Source organism: Elgaria multicarinata, chromosome 22, assembly GCF_023053635.1.
Source record: "Elgaria multicarinata webbii isolate HBS135686 ecotype San Diego chromosome 22, rElgMul1.1.pri, whole genome shotgun sequence".
Taxonomy (NCBI): domain Eukaryota; kingdom Metazoa; phylum Chordata; class Lepidosauria; order Squamata; family Anguidae; genus Elgaria; species Elgaria multicarinata.
Window position 1 is genome coordinate 2,839,109 of NC_086192.1, and position 22,431 is coordinate 2,861,539.

Below are 22,431 nucleotides of genomic sequence, written 5' to 3' on the forward strand. Positions count from 1 at the left end.
CGTCACAGGACTGTATAAATATCAGTGGGCGGTGACAGGGCAGACAGACCCGAAGCTTCGCTGAGAAGTGCGGGGAAGCTCTTTTGTCGGTGATAATCGAATATAGCCTGTTTCCGGCGCTCGTAGCAAAGCGGTAAGATGGCGGAGGCGGATAAAATGGAGGCTGTTGGGTCCCCCTTTGGTGGAGTGACGGTTCCTCCTCATGGCTGGGCCCGGGTTGGCGTCACGGATGCTTATTGTGGCGAAGCTTGGGTGGGTGGCCGGTCCTCCTCCTCCTCCTGGGCAGCCCCCAGAGAGGGGATGGGGTAGATCCGTGGCGGGCGCGGTGGAAGAAGCGGGGCGCTTCGGGCGTCCGCCAGGTAATAAAAGCCAAGGAAACAAAAATAATAAGTTTTTTTTTAAAAAAAAAAATCCCGGGCAGCCCATAAATGGGGAAGCCTCAAAACTATATTTAAAAAGAGCAATGAAAATGGGGATGAGCAGGAAGCATAAAAGGCAGGAATTACAGTACATTCCTGAGAATGGATATGTCGTGTGTGTGTATAAATATGTATATAGAGTGTATGTTTTTAAACCAAAAGAGTATTTTGTACAGCACCAAGTACATTGTTGGTGCTATATAAATGAATAATAATAATACTGAACAGGAGATAGTGTTTTTTTTTTAATGAATAGATGCCTTATTAGGGAAAGAAATCCTCCTTTTAACAAAAAAGGCTTTAGAGGAGGAAGTACCAAAGGAAGAAATCCAGTTCATTTTCGTTAATCCAGAGGGATGAACAGCTGACAAAAGGGTCTGGTGGCGCCTTGAGAGAGGAGCAGATGCGTTATGGCCTCAGTTACATGAAGTGGGCGGGTTCCCAGTACTCTTCGCCATAATGAAGATGTTTGGGTGCAATCCAGTGCTGTGTTTCAACAGAATGGGGGAGAAAGGCCTGTGACTCACAGCATAGTTGCAGGCCTCTTTTCCTGTCTAAACACAGCATCGGATTGCACCCTAACATCTCCATTATGGCACAAGGCAACTCCTTGTTCCCTTTTTGAAAGGGCTGAGGACTGACGTCACGCCCCACTGGGCACTTACCGCTTCAGTCCCGGCTTCAGTCCCGGCGTGTTTGTTCAGCCGGAAATCCCTGCTGAGTTAAGCGAAGCTTTATTCCCAGGTATGTGTCTTCCCCAGCCTGGAGCCCTTTGGACGTGTGTGGACTGTGACTCCTATCATCCCTGAACCATTGTGGCCAGTGGCTCGAGGAACGTTGGGTGTTGTGGTCTTAACATTTCTCTCTGTCTGTGTGTGTGTATGTGTAGAGTCTCTGTTGCGCAGTGCCCACTGCTTGCAAAAGGTGCTGTGTAATCATAAATCAGCACTCTCTAGACCTGCACATGATTAACAGGGAGTTGTGTAGTGTGCAGACTTTGACACTGGTGGATGTTCAACACTAGGCATGTGATGGGCTTTGCCTACCTTCCTCCTGTAAATACATTGTATAACTATATTACATGGGTCTGGCCTTATATTTGAAGTAAAATACACAGTGTTCCTAGTATTTGGTAAGATTAAGTAGATGGGCTGTGGAAAGCACCGTCTAATACCAAACGTGCGGTACACAGGAGAAATGGCCCTGCGGTGGAATTGCCTTTTAGAAGCAGCACCTCCAGGACCATAACGTTATTATGAAAGTGACTTCCTTTGAAAAGAAAAACAATGTATTTAGTGAGGAAGTTATTGTTACCTGACAGGCCAGCAGCCAAATGGCTTGCTTCTCTCCCACCCCTTCTGCCCTTCAGCTGCTGTTTGTGATCCAAGGTAAAGCAAATGATGAGAAGCCTTGGGGCTGAAGTGATGGTGACATATATCTGTTGACCTTGGAGAATAGTGACGCTCATGCAGATATTATAAGATAGGGGCACATGTCATGTGTACTAACCCAAACTACTAGGAGGAAGCAGGGTTAAAAATACTAAGGAGTTATCTTAATTTTGATTGGTGAGGCTTGAACATATGAGTAAGCAAGTGCTGAAATGGGAAGATGCAGTAAGGCAATTAAATCTGGTGGTTTTCCTGTTGTGTCTTTGCAGTTAAAAATGCAGATCTTTGTGAAGACCTTGACCGGCAAGACCATCACCCTGGAGGTGGAGCCAAGTGACACCATTGAGAACGTGAAGGCTAAGATCCAGGACAAAGAAGGCATTCCTCCTGACCAGCAGAGGCTGATCTTTGCCGGCAAGCAGCTGGAGGATGGCCGCACCCTCTCTGACTACAACATCCAGAAGGAGTCCACTTTGCACCTGGTCCTGCGTCTGAGGGGAGGCATGCAGATCTTTGTCAAGACCCTGACCGGCAAGACCATCACCCTGGAGGTGGAGCCGAGTGACACTATTGAGAACGTGAAGGCTAAGATCCAGGACAAAGAAGGCATTCCCCCTGACCAGCAGAGGCTGATTTTTGCCGGCAAGCAGCTGGAAGATGGCCGCACCCTCTCCGACTATAACATCCAGAAGGAGTCCACTCTCCACCTGGTCCTGCGTCTGAGGGGAGGCATGCAGATCTTTGTGAAGACCCTGACCGGCAAGACCATCACCCTGGAAGTGGAGCCGAGCGACACCATTGAGAATGTGAAGGCTAAGATCCAGGACAAAGAAGGCATTCCTCCTGACCAGCAGAGGCTGATTTTTGCCGGCAAGCAGTTGGAAGATGGCCGCACTCTCTCCGACTACAACATCCAGAAGGAGTCCACTCTCCACCTGGTCCTGCGTCTGAGGGGAGGCATGCAGATCTTTGTGAAGACCCTGACCGGCAAGACCATCACCCTGGAAGTGGAGCCGAGCGACACCATTGAGAATGTGAAGGCTAAGATCCAGGACAAAGAAGGCATTCCTCCTGACCAGCAGAGGCTGATTTTTGCCGGCAAGCAGTTGGAAGATGGCCGCACTCTCTCCGACTACAACATCCAGAAGGAGTCCACTCTCCACCTGGTCCTGCGTCTGAGGGGAGGCATGCAGATCTTTGTCAAGACCCTGACCGGCAAGACCATCACCCTGGAAGTGGAGCCGAGCGACACCATTGAGAATGTGAAGGCTAAGATCCAGGACAAAGAAGGCATTCCCCCTGACCAGCAGAGGCTGATCTTTGCCGGCAAGCAGCTGGAGGATGGCCGCACCCTCTCCGACTACAATATCCAGAAGGAGTCCACTCTCCACCTGGTCCTGCGTCTGAGGGGAGGCATGCAGATCTTTGTGAAGACCCTGACCGGCAAGACCATCACCCTGGAGGTGGAGCCGAGCGACACCATTGAGAACGTGAAGGCCAAGATCCAGGACAAAGAAGGCATTCCCCCTGACCAGCAGAGGCTGATCTTTGCCGGCAAGCAGCTGGAGGATGGCCGCACCCTCTCCGACTACAATATCCAGAAGGAGTCCACTCTCCACCTGGTCCTGCGTCTGAGGGGAGGCATGCAGATCTTTGTCAAGACCCTGACCGGCAAGACCATCACCCTGGAGGTGGAGCCGAGCGACACCATTGAGAACGTGAAGGCTAAGATCCAGGACAAAGAAGGCATTCCTCCTGACCAGCAGAGGCTGATCTTTGCCGGCAAGCAGCTGGAGGATGGCCGCACCCTCTCCGACTACAACATCCAGAAGGAGTCCACTTTGCACCTTGTGCTACGTCTGAGGGGAGGCATGCAGATCTTTGTCAAGACCCTGACCGGCAAGACCATCACCCTCGAGGTGGAGCCGAGCGACACCATTGAGAACGTGAAGGCCAAGATCCAGGACAAAGAAGGCATTCCCCCTGACCAGCAGAGGCTAATCTTTGCCGGCAAGCAGCTGGAGGATGGCCGCACCCTCTCCGACTACAACATCCAGAAGGAGTCCACTCTCCACCTGGTCCTGCGTCTGAGGGGAGGCTGTTAGGTGTTATGAACTATGATTTGGAAGTTGCCAATAGCATTTGTTTGCACTGTAGCAGTTTAATGTCTTAATATTGTAGGGTAAATGCAAGTTCCAGTAACTGCTAGACTGTTTGTTTGTGTGAATGCTAATAAAGTTTTCTGTTGCACATTGCATTGTGGTCCTCCTGAATGAAGAGACCTACCTATAGCGTGGAGTTTAATAGTACTGTCCTCTGAAGTTTTGTGGTCAAAAACATTTTTATGGGATTTTGCCATTGGGAAAGTGGAGTTGTACTTGGCAATAGCGTTGTTCCGTTAGGGCAAATGATGTTTCACTAGCAGAAACTAGGTTCTGAATTATATGCAGGAGAACCAAACTAACATTTTAGTTGTGCAAGCAGTAGTGCGTTATGCTTGTGTGAACTGATGCACAACCTGTGCGAGCATATTTGGGCAGCCACTTGCACAATGGTGAGGTTTGGTGGAGCCTCTGGCATTATTTGAGTTTGTGGAATGACACCATTGGATACTCCCAGATCAAAGAAATCTGGGAAGGCCAAAGTGTTCCATGAATAGAATCCTATAGAAGGGAAAGGCGAAGAAACGGGTTTTGTAAAACCAATTTATTCTACAGTGAAAGTCATGCCTGTGGCCTGTCTCTTTACCATTCAAAAATACAAACTTCAAAGTACTAAAATTAAGTGGCTTTGTGGAGTCTACAAAGTGGCCAAACACTGCTCAAACCAGAGCTTTTTGAGTTCTTAGAATGGCTGGCTATATGTAGCTCAGCCAGTAATTTAGCAGTGCTATTTGGACATTTTGATGAGGACTGAGCTGTTTGCACTGCTGTATAAAACAAAACTGTTGAAGGGAGGTCAGTCACGTCCACATTTTTTTTTACATAGATAGTAATTATTGCCTTTCATGCTCACAGATGCCAACTAGCTTGGGGGGGATTCTTAATTCTGTATCTTGAAATCTAGATGGGAAAACGTGGGTTGAAAGTTACCAGGGCAATTATCCTTAAAATGACATGGGAGTATCCAGTCTAAAATGGGATGTGTGATGCTGCACTCCTGAGGCAAACAGCTTGCATGTGCATGCCACTGATGGGGCCAGCTGCCTGAAGGAGGCTGATGTAGCCTTTTAAAAATAGCTTTGCTGAGAACCCTTAATAGGGCAATTCCCAAAGCCACCTTTGCAGAGAGCTATAGCCATTGAAAGGTTTGGCTGCCCCCTGTTAGCCAATGTCCGCTTGGCTGAAGGCGGGCTGTCCATAAAATGCATGGTTCAGAGCTCAAAAGGGTGTTGTGAGGTTGGGCCTGGGGTTTTTTTTTCCTTTCATAACTGTTACACAAGGGATTTTTAAAAAACCTTTTCCGAAGTTGGCAAATTGAACTAGGGGTTGTGCTTGACTTTGAAAGGGCAGTTAAAGGGCTCCTACTGTAGCCTTTGTAACTAGAACTCCTTTTAGAGGGCACAACAACCCTGTGATTGCTTCGGCCTACCAAATGTAACTTGGATATTCTCCAGCTCTATAAATAAAGGCCGTGGCTTTTATCAGTATAAGATGAAGGCCCAATAGAGGACTGAACACGATGTCCCATCTGCCTTTTTGTTTATTTGTCTCTTGGAACTGCAGGCTGTTCTGCCAGATACCTTCTATGGTTATTTTCTTAGAGATGGCCTACTATAGAGGCATAAATATTTTGGGGGGTTGGGAAAGCAGCAACAAACTCAGCTCAACTGGTTTCCAGTTCTCGCCAACAACTCTTTCACTGGGGTCTATTATTATTATTTATTTATATAGCACCATCAATGTACATGGTGCTAAACAGAGTAAAACAGTAAATAGCAAGACCCTGCCGCATAGGCTTACATTCTAATGAAATCATAATAAAACAATAAGGAGGGGAAGAGAATGCAAACAGGCACAGGGTAGGGTAAACAGGCACTGGGTAGGGTAAAACTAACAGTATAAAGTCAGAACAAAAGCTTTAGGAAAAAGAAAGGTTTTTAGCTGAGCTTTAAAAGCTGCGGTTGAACTTGTAGTTCTCAAATGTTCTGGAAGAGCGTTCCAGGCATAAAGGGCAGCAGATAGGAAGTCAGACAGTCTAGATAGGAAGCCCACCCATACACCCCCTGCAATTATATGATCTGCTGAACATTCTGCCTACTAACCAGTTATTGTCGCTAAGAACTTTATTTTACACTTACTGAAGACTGCTTCATTGCTAAAATAAGCATTATACTTGGTGCCTTAAAACAAAGTATGCAGCTGACATGGGGAAGAGTAGATCACTCTCACCTAAGAGAAGGCTGTTCCTAGTTGTCCATCTTTGGGCTTGACTGAAGGTTGATGCTCTGCATCATTTAATCAACACCTTGTTTTGGGCACGCTGGTAACACTAGGTGTGGGGTGCTGCAAAGATACTCCGGGGCATCCTTATCTGAGTAGGGTGGGTACATCTTATGTAGATGTGCACTCCAACAGGTGATGGAGAGTAAGAGGTGGTTTCTTAGCCTCTGTACTTGCAGGAAAGCTTTGGGTGTCACAATGACCCAGACATAAAGTTTGTCATGTGCCTTTGGGTGACAGATTGCATTTCTTCTAGTGGCTGAAAAGGTTAGTCCTTGATTAGTAGGATCTGTGTAAAAGTGCAAAGGCTCTAGCACACCCAGTAAGCCAGTGTTCAGTAATAAGTGGCCAGGATTATGCCTTGCCTGTGTGAAAATTACAATTGTGAAACTCCCCTGTAGGTTACAGCCGTTCCTCTGGCTGCCTTGTAACGTGCCTCTGTCCCTCTTCTGAGGGCTGCCTCTAACTTCTTCCTCACTTCTTTCCTTCTGGGTTCCGGAATGGCCTGGATTTCTTCTTCGCTTACTTCATAGCCGAACATCTGGATCTGTAGAAGAGAGGGGGAAAGGAAAGAGATTAAAGAAAATTTGTAGGGCCTAGGCATAAAGCTGGTTACTGTCTGGAGCAAAGAGGCAGCAGAATTGGGGAGGGTAGTGAGATTTGTCAGGGGAAAGTGCCATTCCTAAATCTATATCACTTTTTGTAAAACACAATGGCTGTGACAAAGTATAATAATTGGAAGTTCAGATAAAGGGGAAGATGCACATAATACAATTTCATGCTAGGCCTTAGGCTCCCCTGACAACCTAACAAAGTTCGCTCTGATTTTCTAATGTAAACCTCAATTCCATAATCAAATGGTGGCAGCCTTTATGTGTATTAGGCTAAAAATGTAACCTAAATACAAGGCAGAAATCTGGTCTGAGCTCACATACTCAGGCAAGACACCTCCCTACACCCCAAAAAAGCCCCAGGTAAAACAACGCAAACGCACAAAACCCTGGTGAGATGCACAACATCACTACCAAACCCAGGCAAAATAGACATTGCGCCAAACATGCACACACATACCCCAAAGACAAAAAGCTTCCCATCCTTTTGTGCCCCACATTCCCTCCTAGGTTCCCTTTTATTTTTTTGAATGGCTGGGCTCACTTCAAAACAAAGCACTGGTCTGCAGCCCACTTGCTGGGTTTATTTCCTAAGAAGGTCTCTGGGGACAAGAATACTTCTACCTTTGAGATAAACTGCAATCCTAGAGAACTAGCTGTGGGTGTAGCTATAATGCTACTAAGTAAGGGACAGTTACAAGATGGGGGATACTTGGCTCATCAATACTACAAGCGAGGAGGATCATGGAATTGTAGATCGAGCCAACCGTGTGATGTGGCTGCAAAAAAAGCAAAGGCTATTTTTGGATGCATTTATACAAGTATAGCTTCCAAATCGCACAAGGTATTAGTTCCCCTCTATTCAGCACTGGTTAGGCCTCATCTTGAATATTGCATCTAGTTCTGGGCACCACACTTCAAGAAGGATACGGACAAGTTGGAGAGGGTTCAGAGGAGGGCAACGAGGGTGATTGGGTCTGGAAACAAAGCCCCATGAGGAGAGACTGAAAGAACTGGGCATGTTTAGCCTGGAGAAGAGAAGGCTGGAGGGAGACATGAGAGCACTCTTCAAATCCTTGAAAGGGTGTCACATAGAGGAGGGCCAGGATCTCTTGATCCTCCCAGAGTGCAGGGCATGGAATAATGGGCTCAAGTGACGAAGCCAGATTCCGGCTGGACAGCAGGAAAAACATCCTGACTGTTAGAGCAGCATGACAATGGGTCCAGTTACCTAGGGAGGTTGTGGGCTCTCCCACACCAGAGGCCTTCAAGAGGCAGCTGGACAGCCTTTAAGGTGGATTCCTGCATTGAGCAGGGTGTTGGGCTCGATGGCCTTAGAGGCCCCTTCCAACTCTACTATTCTAGGATTTTATGCCATTTCAAGAAGGTTATGTACCAAATCCTCAATCTCAGATAGGCATTTTGTGCATACCTGCCACTCCCAGAACACCTGTGGTGGAAGCATTCTTCCACCACAGCTGAAGGCATTGCATAAAACTAACTCAGTAAATGCAACGCCTTTGCCCTGGGTGGATCCGATTACCAAGATACTTGGCTTTAGGGTAGGGCCATCTGGGCTGAGGCTATTTTTGGTTATTTAAGCTTTATGCTGTTCTAAAATGAGGAGGAGGATCCCAAACAAGTATCCCTTGATTGATATTGCTCATGTGGTCAACGTGATTTTACCCACCCACTCCCAATTACACAAGGCTTCAAACCTGGTATATATTCAAATGGCATGTTGTGATTCTTTTGGGGGGTCCTGATGACATTTTTGTGATGGACAAGCTATCTAGGGCTTCAAAGACTACTACCATTTCCTGATGTTGGAACAACTCGTCTTGGCAGTGTTTTTTCCTCCCAACACTTGTTACACTTCCCGGGGTGCAAACCATAAAAAGCAGGTACCAGTGGGCATGGAGAAGTCTTTGAAATACCTTCGCATTTTTGCAGTCTTGGTTGTAGTCCCGAAGATGCTGAATAGTAGCTGCATCCAAGCACTCCCGTTCTTCTGCGCTCAAACCATTCACCACTAAAGAGAAGAAAATAATTGCAGTTTTAAATCTAGACATCTGCATTTGAAATAGTTTATGGCTCAGGCCATACCAATGTACCTAGTATGTCCAACTTTTAATTCTAACTACTTGGCCTAGAATATATAAAAATATGTCTTACTGGATGACCCAGAGGTCTGTCTTGTCCAAAACACTGCCTCAAAGTTCTAATCTGGGTGTCTCTCAAAAAGCTTACTATCCGGGGATAATGGCGAACACCATTTCCCATGGTTTATCCCTGGAATCTATTATGAACAGCTCTCCTGCCTCTCAAAAGAGATGGTTCCATTTATCTAACCAAGCTGAAGTTCATGGACAGACATATCCTGCCTGAATTTGATGGGTTTAAACAAACTAAGGTAGTAGTTGTCATCACATCCTGTGGCAGTGAGTTCCACAAGTCAAGGTATATGTTGTGTGAAGTATTTCTTAATGTTGCTTTGCTGGATCAGACCAAGGTAGGGCTGGTTTGGTGAAATATAATTGTTTCCTGGATTGATTAAGGGGTGCTTTAAAGGTAGGCAATGGATTAATATCAATAATAGAGACCAAGGCTGTTAAACGTGACCGGGTACAATCCCCATTAAAATCGCAATGTGTTTTTTTAAGTCAATGTTGCCTCTAACCAGAAGATGTCGCTATTATGCCATGAAAAGCGACAGGTACGGGGGTGGGTGGTTGGGTGGGGGAGATTTAAACACTTCTGTGTTAATTTCTCCTGGCATATATGAATTGCAAATGGTTTGTTGGTTGCACTATCTGGGTAAGAAAATAAATAAATGCACTACCAAGGTAGAGGGTTACCTCTGCATGTAAGAAATATCTGAAGATGGAAGGCAGGAATATCCTACACTAATGAGATTTAAGTTAAGAGGGCCTCAGCATGAATTTTGACTGCATCTTGTCATTATGTTGTGTACAGACACAAAAGTGGCCTCCTTGCTTTGCAGTGTAGTAGCTGCTTGGATTAACCCGGCTGTAGGGTTTTTTGCAGGCCTCATGAGGGCGATCAAATTAAGAAAAGAAGAAAAAAACAGCCGGATCAAGCCAAGGCTCCTCTAATCCATCAGTTGGGTATCAAAAGTCGCAAGATGGATGCCTCCAAGAAGCACACCCACACACCCGGCAGATCTGGAAGTCAATAGCTTTGATGCACATCCCTTGTGTCTAATACTCAGCTATGCTAAACATGGAGCCATCATAATAAATAGCTGTCAATATATCTAACCTCCATGAATTTGGCATCATTTTAAAGCTATTAAGTATTTTTATTTTTTATCAATTGTTGTAAACCTGAAAGCTTCAGCTACGGGACAGTATAGAAATGAAATAATAATAATAATAATAATAATAATAATAATAATAATAATAATAATAATTTATTCTTGCTTGTGATGTTTTTTCTAGATGGACATGACGGGCTTTGCCAAGTCATGCTGTCTATTACTGATTCAGGAATTTCCTGACTATTGAGCATGTTTTAAGTAGGACTGCTTTCTGGATGGTGGTGTGGATGTATTTTGGTAGGCCCAGTTTCTGAAGGTTTTCTGTATAGTTTTTTGATGTGATGCCAATGACTGATGTGACTAATGGAATAATTGTAACCTTTTCCTGTTTCCATAGTTCTTTAACTTCCATGGCCAGTGGCATATATTTTTCTCTCTCTTCCTCTTCTTTTTCAACAACATTTTTGTCATTAGGTATTGCTATGTCAATGAGGAAAGTGTGTTTTTCTTTTTTGTCTGTAACTGTTACATATGGTTGATTGCAAGGTATTGCCTTGTCTGTATGAATTGTTTTGTACCAGTATATTTTATGATCTGCATTTTCCAAGATTGTTTCGGCTGAGTATGTATAGTATTGTGTAGGTTGTTTGATAAGGTTGAATTTGATGGCTAGTCATTGGTGAATAATTTTTGCAGCTGTATTGTGTCTGTCCTTATAGTCCATTCCTGTTGTTGTTTTTAGCTACTGGCAATCCTTTGTGGTAGTGAATCCCATAAGTATGAATTCCTTTTGTTCGTCCTGTAACCTACTTCCTATCTCGCTATCTTCAAATATTTGAAGGACTCTTACGTAGACGATGGTGTAAATTTATTTTCTGCTGCTCTCAAGGGTAAGGCCTGAACTATCAAGTTTAAATTACAAGAAAGAAATCTCGGAAACGATTGAAACATGCATAGGATTGCGCCCTAAGAGGTTTTAAACTCCAGGATCTTGGGGATGCCATAGTGGTGGATTTCCTGCATTGGCTTGGAATATATGATCTTTGAAGTTCCTTCTAACTTATGACTCTGTTGGGCTGAGACCTAGCATTATGAGAAGGGGTGAAACATTCCTTTATCAGCACTCCCTCTGCTGTCCATTATTTTGTAAACCCAAATCACAGTGCGTCCTCCTCTATTTTCAGTTATCATTTTCTCTCTCTACTAAAAAGGCTCACACATTCCTTTTTTCACAAGGAAAGTGTCTCTTGATAATTTGTTACCCTTTCCCCGCCCCCAACAAACAGTTTTATCTCTCCGCTACCCTGACTATCAAAGGCTTTTATCCTTTTTGTGCTGATATCCCTTTTAAAAAATCATTAAAAAGTAGTCATAGCAACATCCAGTGGCAAAGAGTTCTGCGGTTCACTGCATTCACATTTTAGACAAAGTTTGCTTACTTGTGCTTGCAGCCTCCATCATCTGCGTCAGCAACTCAAGCGTGATGGTACCAGCTACTTTACTTTCTCCATTGGTATATCTTCTATCTGCAATTACTGTGAAAAATAAGTTGAAATACAAAGCTAGATTATGGAATGTAACAAATCTATCTTTCTCACTTAAGTCCCATTTTTTTGTTCTGAGCAGCTGGTGTTTGGATCCTAGGAGATTTATTCCAAGCTGCTTTATTCAGGCATCAAGGTGTCTCATCGGCCTACAGGCTATTCTCTGTTTCAAACAGCTTTGCAAATCCTTATAATTAATTTCCTATCCCCCCCCCCCACATTTGCACACAAGGAGAAAATTACTAGCCTGCCTGCTCACACAGACCCGTGTTATTCATTTGTGGCACATCAACAATCTAAAAGGTGTGTGTGTGGAGGAACTCCTCCCCAACTCTTTTTTCAGTTTACGGAAGCTTCCCTGCTTGATTGGTTGGAAGTGATTTCTGCTCACCCTAGGCGAGCCAAGAGGCTACTTTACAAGTCAGGGGCAATGCTGAAATTAAACGTGGGAGATTGTGGTTTGTATCCTTTCTCTGGATGGCTTGAAGAGGAATTAGTCCACCAAAACCTTATGGCAGAATAAATGTGTAAAGTCTATAACATGCCACCAAATTTTGTTATTTTTATAACAGAAGAGAGAATGCGAAAGGTACACGTACAACTCGTATGAGGGTGTGTTCTATTTGATCTACTGGTCTTGGTTGTGCAGAAGCTAGTGCATTTGGTGACTATTTAATTGTGGTTTTGTATGTTTATTTATTATATTTTTAAGCTACCCAATAACTCAGCCTCTCTGGGCAGTGCACAGCTCACTAAAAACACAAACCATAAAACCGCACATGATAAAAACAAGGTAATAATAATAATTATTATTATTCTCTGCTGTGGCACCCCGGCTGTGGAATGAGCTCCCTAAGGAGGTTCGCTTGGCACCTAGTTATATGCTTTTAGACGCCAGGTGAAGACGTTTTTATTCTCCCAGCATTTTAAGTCTATAAATAAATTTTAACTTGGTGTTTTAAATTTGTAATTTTGCATTGCTGCTGTTTTTATCTGGTTGAGCTTTTATATTGTATTTTATACTATGGTTTTATACTGTTGTTTTATACTTTGAATGTTTTTAATTTTTGTGAACCGCCCAGAGAGCTCCGGCTATTGGGCGGTATAGAAATGTAATTAATAATAATAATAAAAAAATCAGCAAAGAGTAAAGACACACCAGCATGTAAAAGCTAAACTAAAACCCACAGCAGGAAAAGTGCAGTGTTCAAAAAGCACTGAAACTGGTTCTTATAATGCCTGGGAGACCATAAGGTAGCCAGCAGGTAAGCTTTTTTTTTGGAGGGATCGTTCCACAGATAGGGTGCCACCACTGAAAAGGCCCTCTGTCTTGTAGCCTCCATTCGGGGGAGGAAACTGAAGTGGGGCTAGGGCTCAGACCTTAGTGACTGGGTGGGTAGGTAAAATACTTGTAAAACAGAATGGTTGATGTCACAGCTACATAATTTCCACTAACCTGTTTCCGATAAGATGAAAGGAGACTGTGACAGCATCTGTGATTCTGGTGAAGGTGCCGGGGCGAAAAGACTTTAAAAACAAACAAACACATACACCTGACTTCTCCCTTTATAAGATCTTCCAAGGCACTGTTGTATTTCAGGACTATTTTAAAACGGAATAAGGGAGAGAAACTGTGGGGGACATCCTGTTTGTTTACAGCGTCATTTAATTGACTCAGAAACTTTCACAAGTGGCCAGAAACGAGCATGCTATTAAAAAAAAACACCTCGTTTAGAGGGGCCCGAAGTCTCCGAACACTCAACTTGCAAGATTGTGGGTCCACACAAGATTCTGCCACTCCCTTTCCCCCGGGTCATATCTGCTAGTGAAAACGGCTTCTGGCTTTCTCTGGTAGCGTGTTGGCTTGGCTTCCTTGAGTTTCCAAGCCCCAACCTACTTTCTATTCATGGCATTCTGCAACTACGAGGTATGATGTTAAGAGGTTGAGAAATGGATACAGCGTGAGCCTCTCTAAATTACTGCAATCTCCATCCTTGCTGGCTGGGAAAGATGGGTGGTGTAGTCCAGCACACCTGGCATGCTCGCGACTGAGGAAGGCTGTGCTGTGTTTATGATTTAAGTTATCCCTTACATGCTTAACAGCATCTTACCTGCTAGCAGAGTAGGTATCAGAAGAAGGCTGCAACAGAAAGACAAAAGAGGCCTTCTGAAAATCTGAGTAAGCAATTTGATCCTGGTGGGGGCTGTAATTAGAGATGTAAAATTTCTGGAAATTTTGAAGCCATGGGGGGGAAATTGAAAAAATGCAACACTTTTTTACAGATCGAAAATCACTTTGTTACTTTAGGAATGTAAAATCTAATTATGTACAAGTTGGTTTGGCATAAGTTTATCACATTTGGTATATTAAAAGTACAGTGTATTCAAGCAATTATTACAAATTGAATTTACATTTTTACGTTTTTGGGGTTTTTTTTGGTAACAAATGGAGCTACAAGCTCCCAAACTGTACGGGACACCTGAACTGTAAGGAACCTCTTTGGTTTTGCCAGTTTATGAAGAGCAGGCAAAAAACAATTTAAAAAAACCCCAGAAGAAACCATCAAAATTAGTAACAAAGAAAATTATATATGTCTCTGCTAGCCCTCCACATTGCTAAAATAAAGCATTCTATAATCCATTTTTCCTTCATTCCCCCCCCCCACCCCATTTTTCAGAAAAGAATAAGGCTTCGGGGGGAAACTGGCTTTTTCCAAAAAAAATTCTGGGCATTCACATCTCTAGTTGTAAGCAAGCAAGTAAAAATCTATTTTTATATCATTTTTTGGTCCGAAGTTGCTGAAAGCAATGCATGAATGTTAAATACAGAATGCTGAAGTCTGTGATGCCTGAACACAGACAGGTTTGGCCATGTGCACAAAGTGTGTGTGTGTGTGTGTGAATTAATGAATTTAGACTACAGCAGAGCATTACAGAACCAACTTTCTTCATCCTATCATCCAACCATCCTGCTATAGAATATTGCTTTGCGTGCCTCCTAAAGCCAAGCTTTTGGGAGTTTCTATTTAGCAGTGGGTTTGTGCATTAAAACAAAACTCCCTCCCTACACACACACACACACACACACACACACACATTTTTGGGATATTACCTTCTTCCACTCCACCAGTCTGTTGATCTCAGCCCGAAGGCTGCTGATCTGTTCCTCTGCCTTCGTCTGCATCTCATAGCGGATTTGCCTCTCCTGAAAGATGTGATTTGAGAGGATTTATTGTTTTATTTACTGCATTTTGATCTTTGAGTTCTTCAGACCAGTGTTGTCTCGTGAAGCGGTTTGCATCAATCAAAAAGGAGAGACAGGTCCTGACTTTAGATGTACAAAACTAAAATGAGGAGACACACAAAGAGAAGGGGCACGGAGGGGCAAAGAAGCTGGTTGCTATCAGAACAAAGAACTGGTGCTTGTGCGTTTGTTTTCCTCTTCCCTCCTCCTCCCCTTTCCCTCTCGGGTCATGCCATTTAGAATATAAGCCTGAGGATTTTTTTTATTGATGAGTGAGGCTCTCTGGGAGCCTTTGCAGCTGACGAACAGGATAAAAATGTTGTTGCTAACAACAACAACAACAACAACCACCACCCTCAAAAACTCATGGGGCTAGTCCTTAATATTTCCATCTGACAGATGAGGAACTGAGGATGTTAGAGAGTGATATCCCCACCCATGCTGCCTCCCTCACTAACTCTATCAGGACGCTCTTAGTCTTCATTTCATGTTTGGAGAAGGATACCTGTGAGAGCTGATCTTCTAAGTGGACCTTCTGCATTTCGGATTTTCTCTTGGTCTCTTCTAAAAGCTGCAGGAGCTGAGATTCCTTCTGCCTGCAACACCATGAAAACATTTTGGCTCATCGCATCGTGGAGACGGCATCAATTTGCCTGGTCCCCTACTCCAGAGGGGCCTTAGCATAATGGTTAAACTGGCACAGCCTTAGCCTCTGAAAGCAAGATAAACCGCAAACCTCGCAATCGGGGGTGGGTGGGATTCAGCTTCTCACCTCCTCTCTTCTTCCTCTCTGAACCTTTGAAGTCTCTCATCCTGCTTAATTTTCTCCATGTGCTGCCTCTGCAGCAACTCACGTTTCTCTCTGCAACGAAGGGCACATCGTGTTTTCTGTACAAGATGGCGGCGCCTCCAATTCCTTCCACAATTGGGCCGACAGTCTGAATCTTCCTTCAGCACTGGTGATGGGACAGTGTCCTTCACCCCCCACCCACCCCAAAAAGCAGCAGGCCACCTTAGGGGACGCAGGTGAGCTTAGTTGGCACACAACTCTCTCCTCCAACGCTCGCCGCCACCTCCCAGCATCTGCTGCCTGAGGCAATGGCTTCACTCCGCCTGATGGTAGGGCCGGTCCCTGATCAGTCAGACTTAGTAATAACACAAACCTTCCTTCCCTAACCTGGTGCCAAACATCAGAAGAGCCCTGCTGGATCAGACCCAGGGTCCATCCAGTCTAGCACTCTGTTCACATAGGGACCAACCAGCTGTTAACCAAGGACCCACAAGCAGGACACAGGTGCAACAGCTCCCTCCCACCCATGTTCCCCAGCAACTAGTGTATAAAGGCTTGCTGCCTCTGATCCTGGAGGTAGAACACAGCCATCAGGGCTAGTAGCCATAGATTGCCTTCTCCCCCAGGAATTTACCCAACCCCCTTTTAAAGCCATCCAAGTTGGTGGCCATCACCACATCTTGTGGGAATTATGGGAGTTGCAGTCTGACACATCTGCAGGGCACCAGGTGAAGGAAGGCTGACGTAGGCCCTTCCAGGTTAACTCAGAAATGGTGAAGGATCTCCTCTCTGTGATTCGCCTATCTTTCTCTCTGGCTTCCCTCTAGTATGCTGCAGCAGTACCATAGGACCACGGCACGCCTTTCCCGGGACAACGTATCTAACAGGAGCACCTTGTTCGCCTCCTGTCTTCGGGCTTCGTCCTTGGAGGTGCTCCACTTCTGAGGTCTCTGTAGCTCCATGGAGGAAAAGCTAAAAGTGGAGAGGAAAAAAGAGAATGGATGAATTAGAAACAGTAATCCCTCCCCAAAGCATTTTCAAAATGTAAAAGCAAAGAAGGAATGACTTATGAAAGAAGGAATTGCAACCTCTTTTTCACCCACCTTTCCAAAAGCTTCCAGGGCAGTAATGCATCAAAGCCTTAAGAACCTAAGAAGAGCCCTGCTGGATCAGACCGAGGGTCCATCTAGTCCAGCATTCTGTTCACACAGTGGCCATCCAGCCTTCAGCCAGGGACCAACAAGGCAGGACACAGTGCAACAGCACCCTCCCACCCAAGTTCCCCAGCAACTAGTGTATACAGGTTTATAGCACATAGCCAACAGGGCTAGTAGCCATGGATAGCCTTTGCCTCCAGGAATTTATCCAACCCCCTTTTAAAGCCATCCAAATGGGTGGCCATCACTACATCTTGTGGTAGTGAGTTCCATAATTTAACTATGCACTTCCTTTTATTTGTCCTGAATCTCCCACCCATCAGCTTCATGGGATGACCCCATCGGGTTCTAGTATTATGGGAGAGGGAGAAAAATGTCTCCCTCTCCACCTTCTCCACACCAGGCATGATTTTGTCCACCTCTATCCTGTCTCCCCTCAGCCTCCTTTTTTCCAAGCTAAACCATCCCAGCTGTTGTCACCTTCCCTCCTAGGGGAGATGCACCAGCCTGGATCATTTGGCTATAATGTTTCTGCCCTTAGCTTACTGCTCAGCCCAGTGATGGAAGTCCTATGATCAGCTGTTAAGTTAGGGTACCAAGTTGCCAAAGAATGGAATAATCTATCCAGCCTTACTTTGGGTGGGGTCGTGGATCGGATAGGGGTCCCTGTTCTCTCTGTGCAACTGGCCATACAGTTCTTCAAAGAAATGTTTTCCTATCATGTTTTGGAAGGCTCGGACAGGCAGAGACGGTCCCCAGTTCTTCAGCATTGCTTCCAATTCTGCTGTCTATGGCAGAAGACAGGCAAGTGAGTTATTTTTGTGCCTTGAGAAAAAGTGTGTGTGGGGGGTTTAGTATATGTGAGGTTACTGCTTCTGTAAGGTTCCTGGTAGGAAATCAATTCCTTGAATGAGAAACAACCATGGCAGGAGTTCAATCAGTTTAATAGACAGCCATACAAAACTCCATGCAGCAGGTTTCAAAGGAAAACCATAAAGAATGCATCATACATTCAAAGCTGACTGACCCCAGCCAAACCTGTGTATATAAATCTGCCAATTTTAAAATTTATTTTTATTTATTTATTACATTTCTATACCACCCAATGGCCAAAGCTGTCTGGACAGTTCACAACCATAAAATACAAGACAATAAAAATACAATTCAAAAGTTTAAAACTACAATATAAAATAATAACCAAATAGGACCTAACTGCAGTGCAAAGGTTTAAAATACAATACCAGAATTCAAAACAGAAACGGCAAAACTGAAAAGCCTGGGAATATAAAAAGGTCTTCACCTGATGCCGAAAAGAGCACAGTGTGGGCACTAAGCTAGCATCTCTGGGAAGGCTGACTTGAGGTTAACACTTGGGGCAGCTGATGAAAGTGGACACGGTCCATGAAAGCCTATCCCATAATAAATGTATTAGTCTTTAAGGTGCCACAAGACTCTTGATCATAGGAACGCTGGGACCTGCCTTATACAAGGTTAAGACATTGGTCTCTTTAGCTCAGTGTTGTTTTTACACCGGTGGCAGGGAACGTGCGGCCCTAAAGATGCTGTTGGACTACAACTCCCATCAGCCCCAGCCAATGGAGAAGGGTGATGGGAATTGCAATCCACCTACATCTGAAGGTGACAAGTTCTCCACCCTTACAATGACATGCAGGGCCTCCAGGGTTTCAGATAAGATTTATTCCTGCCTGAAGAAGCCGGAGATCAAATGTGGGACCTTTGGCATGCAACCTAAATGGTCTGCCACTAACCTACGGCCTTTCCCCATCTAATGACAGGGAGAGAAGGAGCCCAGTGGATCTCCACCAGAAGGAAGTTCCAGAATCGCAGGCTCTGGAAGCTCCATTTACCTGTTTCTCGTTTGTACCGATTCTACATCATTGCCGCTTGTTACGCCGCGATTTCGTAAAATTATAATAACATCGCAAGACCCCCGGAAGGATTAGATTTACGTACGGACTGACACATGAGCAACGGGTCTTTGAGCAGCAGGACGAGGGCTGCAGCGAACGCGGGGATGCAGTTGTACGACGGATGCTGAAGTCCCAGGATGATTTGATCCCAGATGTACAGCAAAGTCGCCATGCTTAAATAGCCTGCAAAACGAAACGAAACCCTAAAAGTGCAAAGCACCTCTCTCACTTCCTCCAAGCATAAGACTCACAGGGTCAAAGGGCCATGACTTTTTGATTAGCTAATGTCATCCGCCAGTCCAACCTCCCTGGCTTCCCTGTTCCCTCTGAGCCGCATAGCAACAATATATAATTGTGAGCTGTCCCTGTTGTAATGCAAAGCCTCTGTTTTTCTCTGCGATTATCTCTGCATTTTCTGACAGTGGGTTAAAGTGGGGGGCGGGGGGGGGGAGTGGATAGTGTAGGAGACGTCCTGGATGTTCATAATGTCATGTCATCAACCCGCAAACTTCCATGAGATCCAGTCACGAAGATGCTAAAAACCGCTCATTTAGAGAAGCCCTATATAAATAAAGGATGAAAGAAAAGATGGGATGTTTTTATTCATCCGGAAGCATCTCTTACCAACAAACAGAGTGTTGATGGCTGGTTGGAGCATACATCTCAGCCCTTTCAAAAGGGTTTCTTTGAAATCGTTCTCTGCGAAACGAAAAGAGATTAAGATTTCTAAAGAGGTAACTATTGCCTGCGGTTGATCAACCAAACAAAGTCTGAGGAGACCCACTGAGTTCCTCTTCTACCCACAGCACCATTTCTCTGCACTTATATAGCAGGATGCAAAATTGTCTATTTCCAGCTCCTGGATGTATATATGCAAGAATGCATCAGTGAGCGCATATATTTTCGGACCAATATATTTTGTTGCAGCAGTTCTCACCTGTTGCTGTTATATTATTCCACCCTCAGGGTGGCCTATATGGTTTTCTTCTCTTTCCCTACTTCTAACCTCACAACAACCCTGTGGGGTAGGTTTGGCTGTGAATGAACAACACAACTCACTGAGCTGTAGAGCTGAGTGAAGATTTGAACCTGGGTCTCCCATTCTTAATCGGACGCTGATTGCAAACAACATGCTAGTTCCGTGATGCCATCCATAATACCTGTGAAAGCATCATGCATAATGGGATCTCCTGTCTAACTTGAGATGCAAAGAGAGGTTTGCTAAAAAACACACGAAGAAACAAGACCTACATTTGATGGGTCTTTAAGGCTAAAGATGCAGCTGTGCAAGTTTACTTGTGAGAAGTCCCACTGATCTCATTAAATCTTACCTGCTCCATCTGGCCTATGTGAGAGTGTGTCTTCTGGATGGTTTGCACACATACTTCTGCAGCTGGTAGCCAGAAATGCAGGATTTTCACATCACAGTTCGTTTGGTTTTTATGATTTAAGCCACTGCAAAACAGAATTACCTGCCTGTGTGTAGAAACTCCGCAGGAACCTCACCAGATCTCTGTCTGTTCGCTCTAGCAGTGAGGCTACTTCTTCCACTATGCCAGCCCGTGTAGACTCCTAGAGAGAAATCAGTGCATCTGAATAGTAAGTCAAAATATACTCGTCCCTTTCAAAATAAAGTATCTTTTAGTAACTGGAGATGCCGGGATTCAAACCTGTAGCTTCCTGCATACAAAAGAGATACTCGCTACTACTAAGCTACAGTCCTTCCCTGGGTAATTTGCAAAGTTGAGATTGCTCCACATACCTGGATGGTGGAGAATCTTATAAGACGAGGTTGTAACTTCATGAGAGTAACAAATTCTTCAACCAGGAGGGCAGAAACGGAGGCCACAGAGAGGCCTGCCTTAGCCGGATCCAAAATGGCTTGCAACAGAGGCACTGGCAGAAAATAATCTCCGTCTCGCAAAGGTGCAGACATGCCTTGAAGCTTGTGGTAATAAGACAGCACGTTCCTCAGGCACCTTGCTGCAACTGGCAAGAGAGAACCCGCTTATTTTTCAGGGTTTCCATGGGCAGCAGAACCATTTTTAAAGAGGGCTGAAAATCACTTGAGAGAGGTGTTGCTTCCTATTTTATGCACAGGAACTCATTTTTTTAACTCCTGCCACCAAATCAAACAGATCAGACAGGTTTTTGGAGCACTAAAAAACCTGCACAACCTGTTTATTGGAGATGATAGATAATGAGTTAATGGTTTGTTTCCAGGCTCAGTTTGAAGTGCTGGCATTGACCTTAAAGCCCAAACAACACACTAAGATGTTAGCACCTGCACTGTACTCCTTCCATCGCCAGCTGAAGACCTTTTTATTTTCTCAGTATTTTAACACCTAATTTAACAAATTTAAACTTTGCTGCTGTTTTTATTCCGTATTTTAACCTATATCAATATCTGCTGTGTGGTTTTATGCTGGTTGTGCTTTTTATATTGTATTTTGAAATTGTGTTTTTAGACGGTTGCTTTTCATGCTTTTCATGGTTTTAATTTTTGTGAACTGCCCAGAGAGCTTCAGCTATTGGGTGGTATAAAAATTAAATAAATAAACAAATAACTAAATATCTTGACCATGTGCAACCATATGAACCTACCTAACCTCTTTTAGTGTGCCATTGCAGGGCAAATTCTATACACATGTGTGCAGGGTGTATACAAACATTATTTTCCAGCCTCCCATATTTTCCCACGGCTTCTCCCCACCTTCAACATGGTGGGGACCTCTCTTGCCTTTGTTACGACTCTCACATAACCCCAGAGTGGTGATAGCCTCTCACCGTTGCTGTTTTTCAGGGATTGGAGAGTTGGGTCAGAATCCAACAGGGCCTGACATCTCAGAGAGATCTCTCTGTCTTTCACGGATGTAGCTCTGTTCCCTGCCACCTGGGAAAGATACCTTAATCTTGCTGGGAAGGGAAAAGACAGTCAGAACAAGACATTGGACAGCAAGCCGCTGGGTCGCAAATGCGTTTTTGCTATTGTTGTTTTCATTGTTGCAAAATCGACCTTCAAATACTTTGCTGATTATTTTACATGTACAATTCAGCTTTAATATTTATTTATTTATTTATTTATTTATTTAAAACATTTCTATCCTGCCGTATATCATTAAGATCTCAGGGTGGCCCACATATAATTGTCACACTCACAGCCCATATATCTATCAATGCACACAAACACATATTTGCATTTCATTTCCCTGGGAACCCAGTGATTTCCCCTCTCTCTTTGCAAACCCATGTGTGCGTCTATGTACCTGCCATCTTAGGATAAACCCTTCGTGCATCTGATGAAATAAATTCTAGTCCGCCTAAAACATGTTATGCCATAATATGTGTTTTTCATCTTTAAGGCGCAGCAAAACTCTTGCTGAACTAGAGTAACGTTGCTACCCCTCTGAAAAATGTAAGCACGTTATACCTAAATGCATAAATAGATGGGAATGAAGGAGTTAAATATTACAAGCCGAAAAGTGCTGTTTGCATTATAATTTCCTGCCTAATTTTCTGGGTGTTTTTTTTTTTTTTTTAGCTTTTTATATATATTCCCATCCATTTCACTCTGTAATCCTAAACCTGCCTACTCAGATGTGAGCTCTTTTGAGTTCAATGG

The 22,431-nt window shown here is 44.2% G+C and overlaps 1 protein-coding gene across 1 annotated transcript; it reads left to right on the forward strand.

Moving 5' to 3' along the window:
- Window positions 1-50: 50 nt before the first annotated feature.
- Window positions 51-4,065, forward strand: UBB (ubiquitin B). The gene is made up of 2 exons (XM_063146703.1): window positions 51-133; window positions 2,080-4,065. Exon 2 carries the CDS (start codon window positions 2,086-2,088, stop codon window positions 3,913-3,915), a length of 1,830 nt encoding a protein of 609 aa, XP_063002773.1. The 5' UTR covers window positions 51-133; window positions 2,080-2,085; the 3' UTR covers window positions 3,916-4,065.
- The last annotated feature ends 18,366 nt before the right edge of the window (window positions 4,066-22,431 follow it).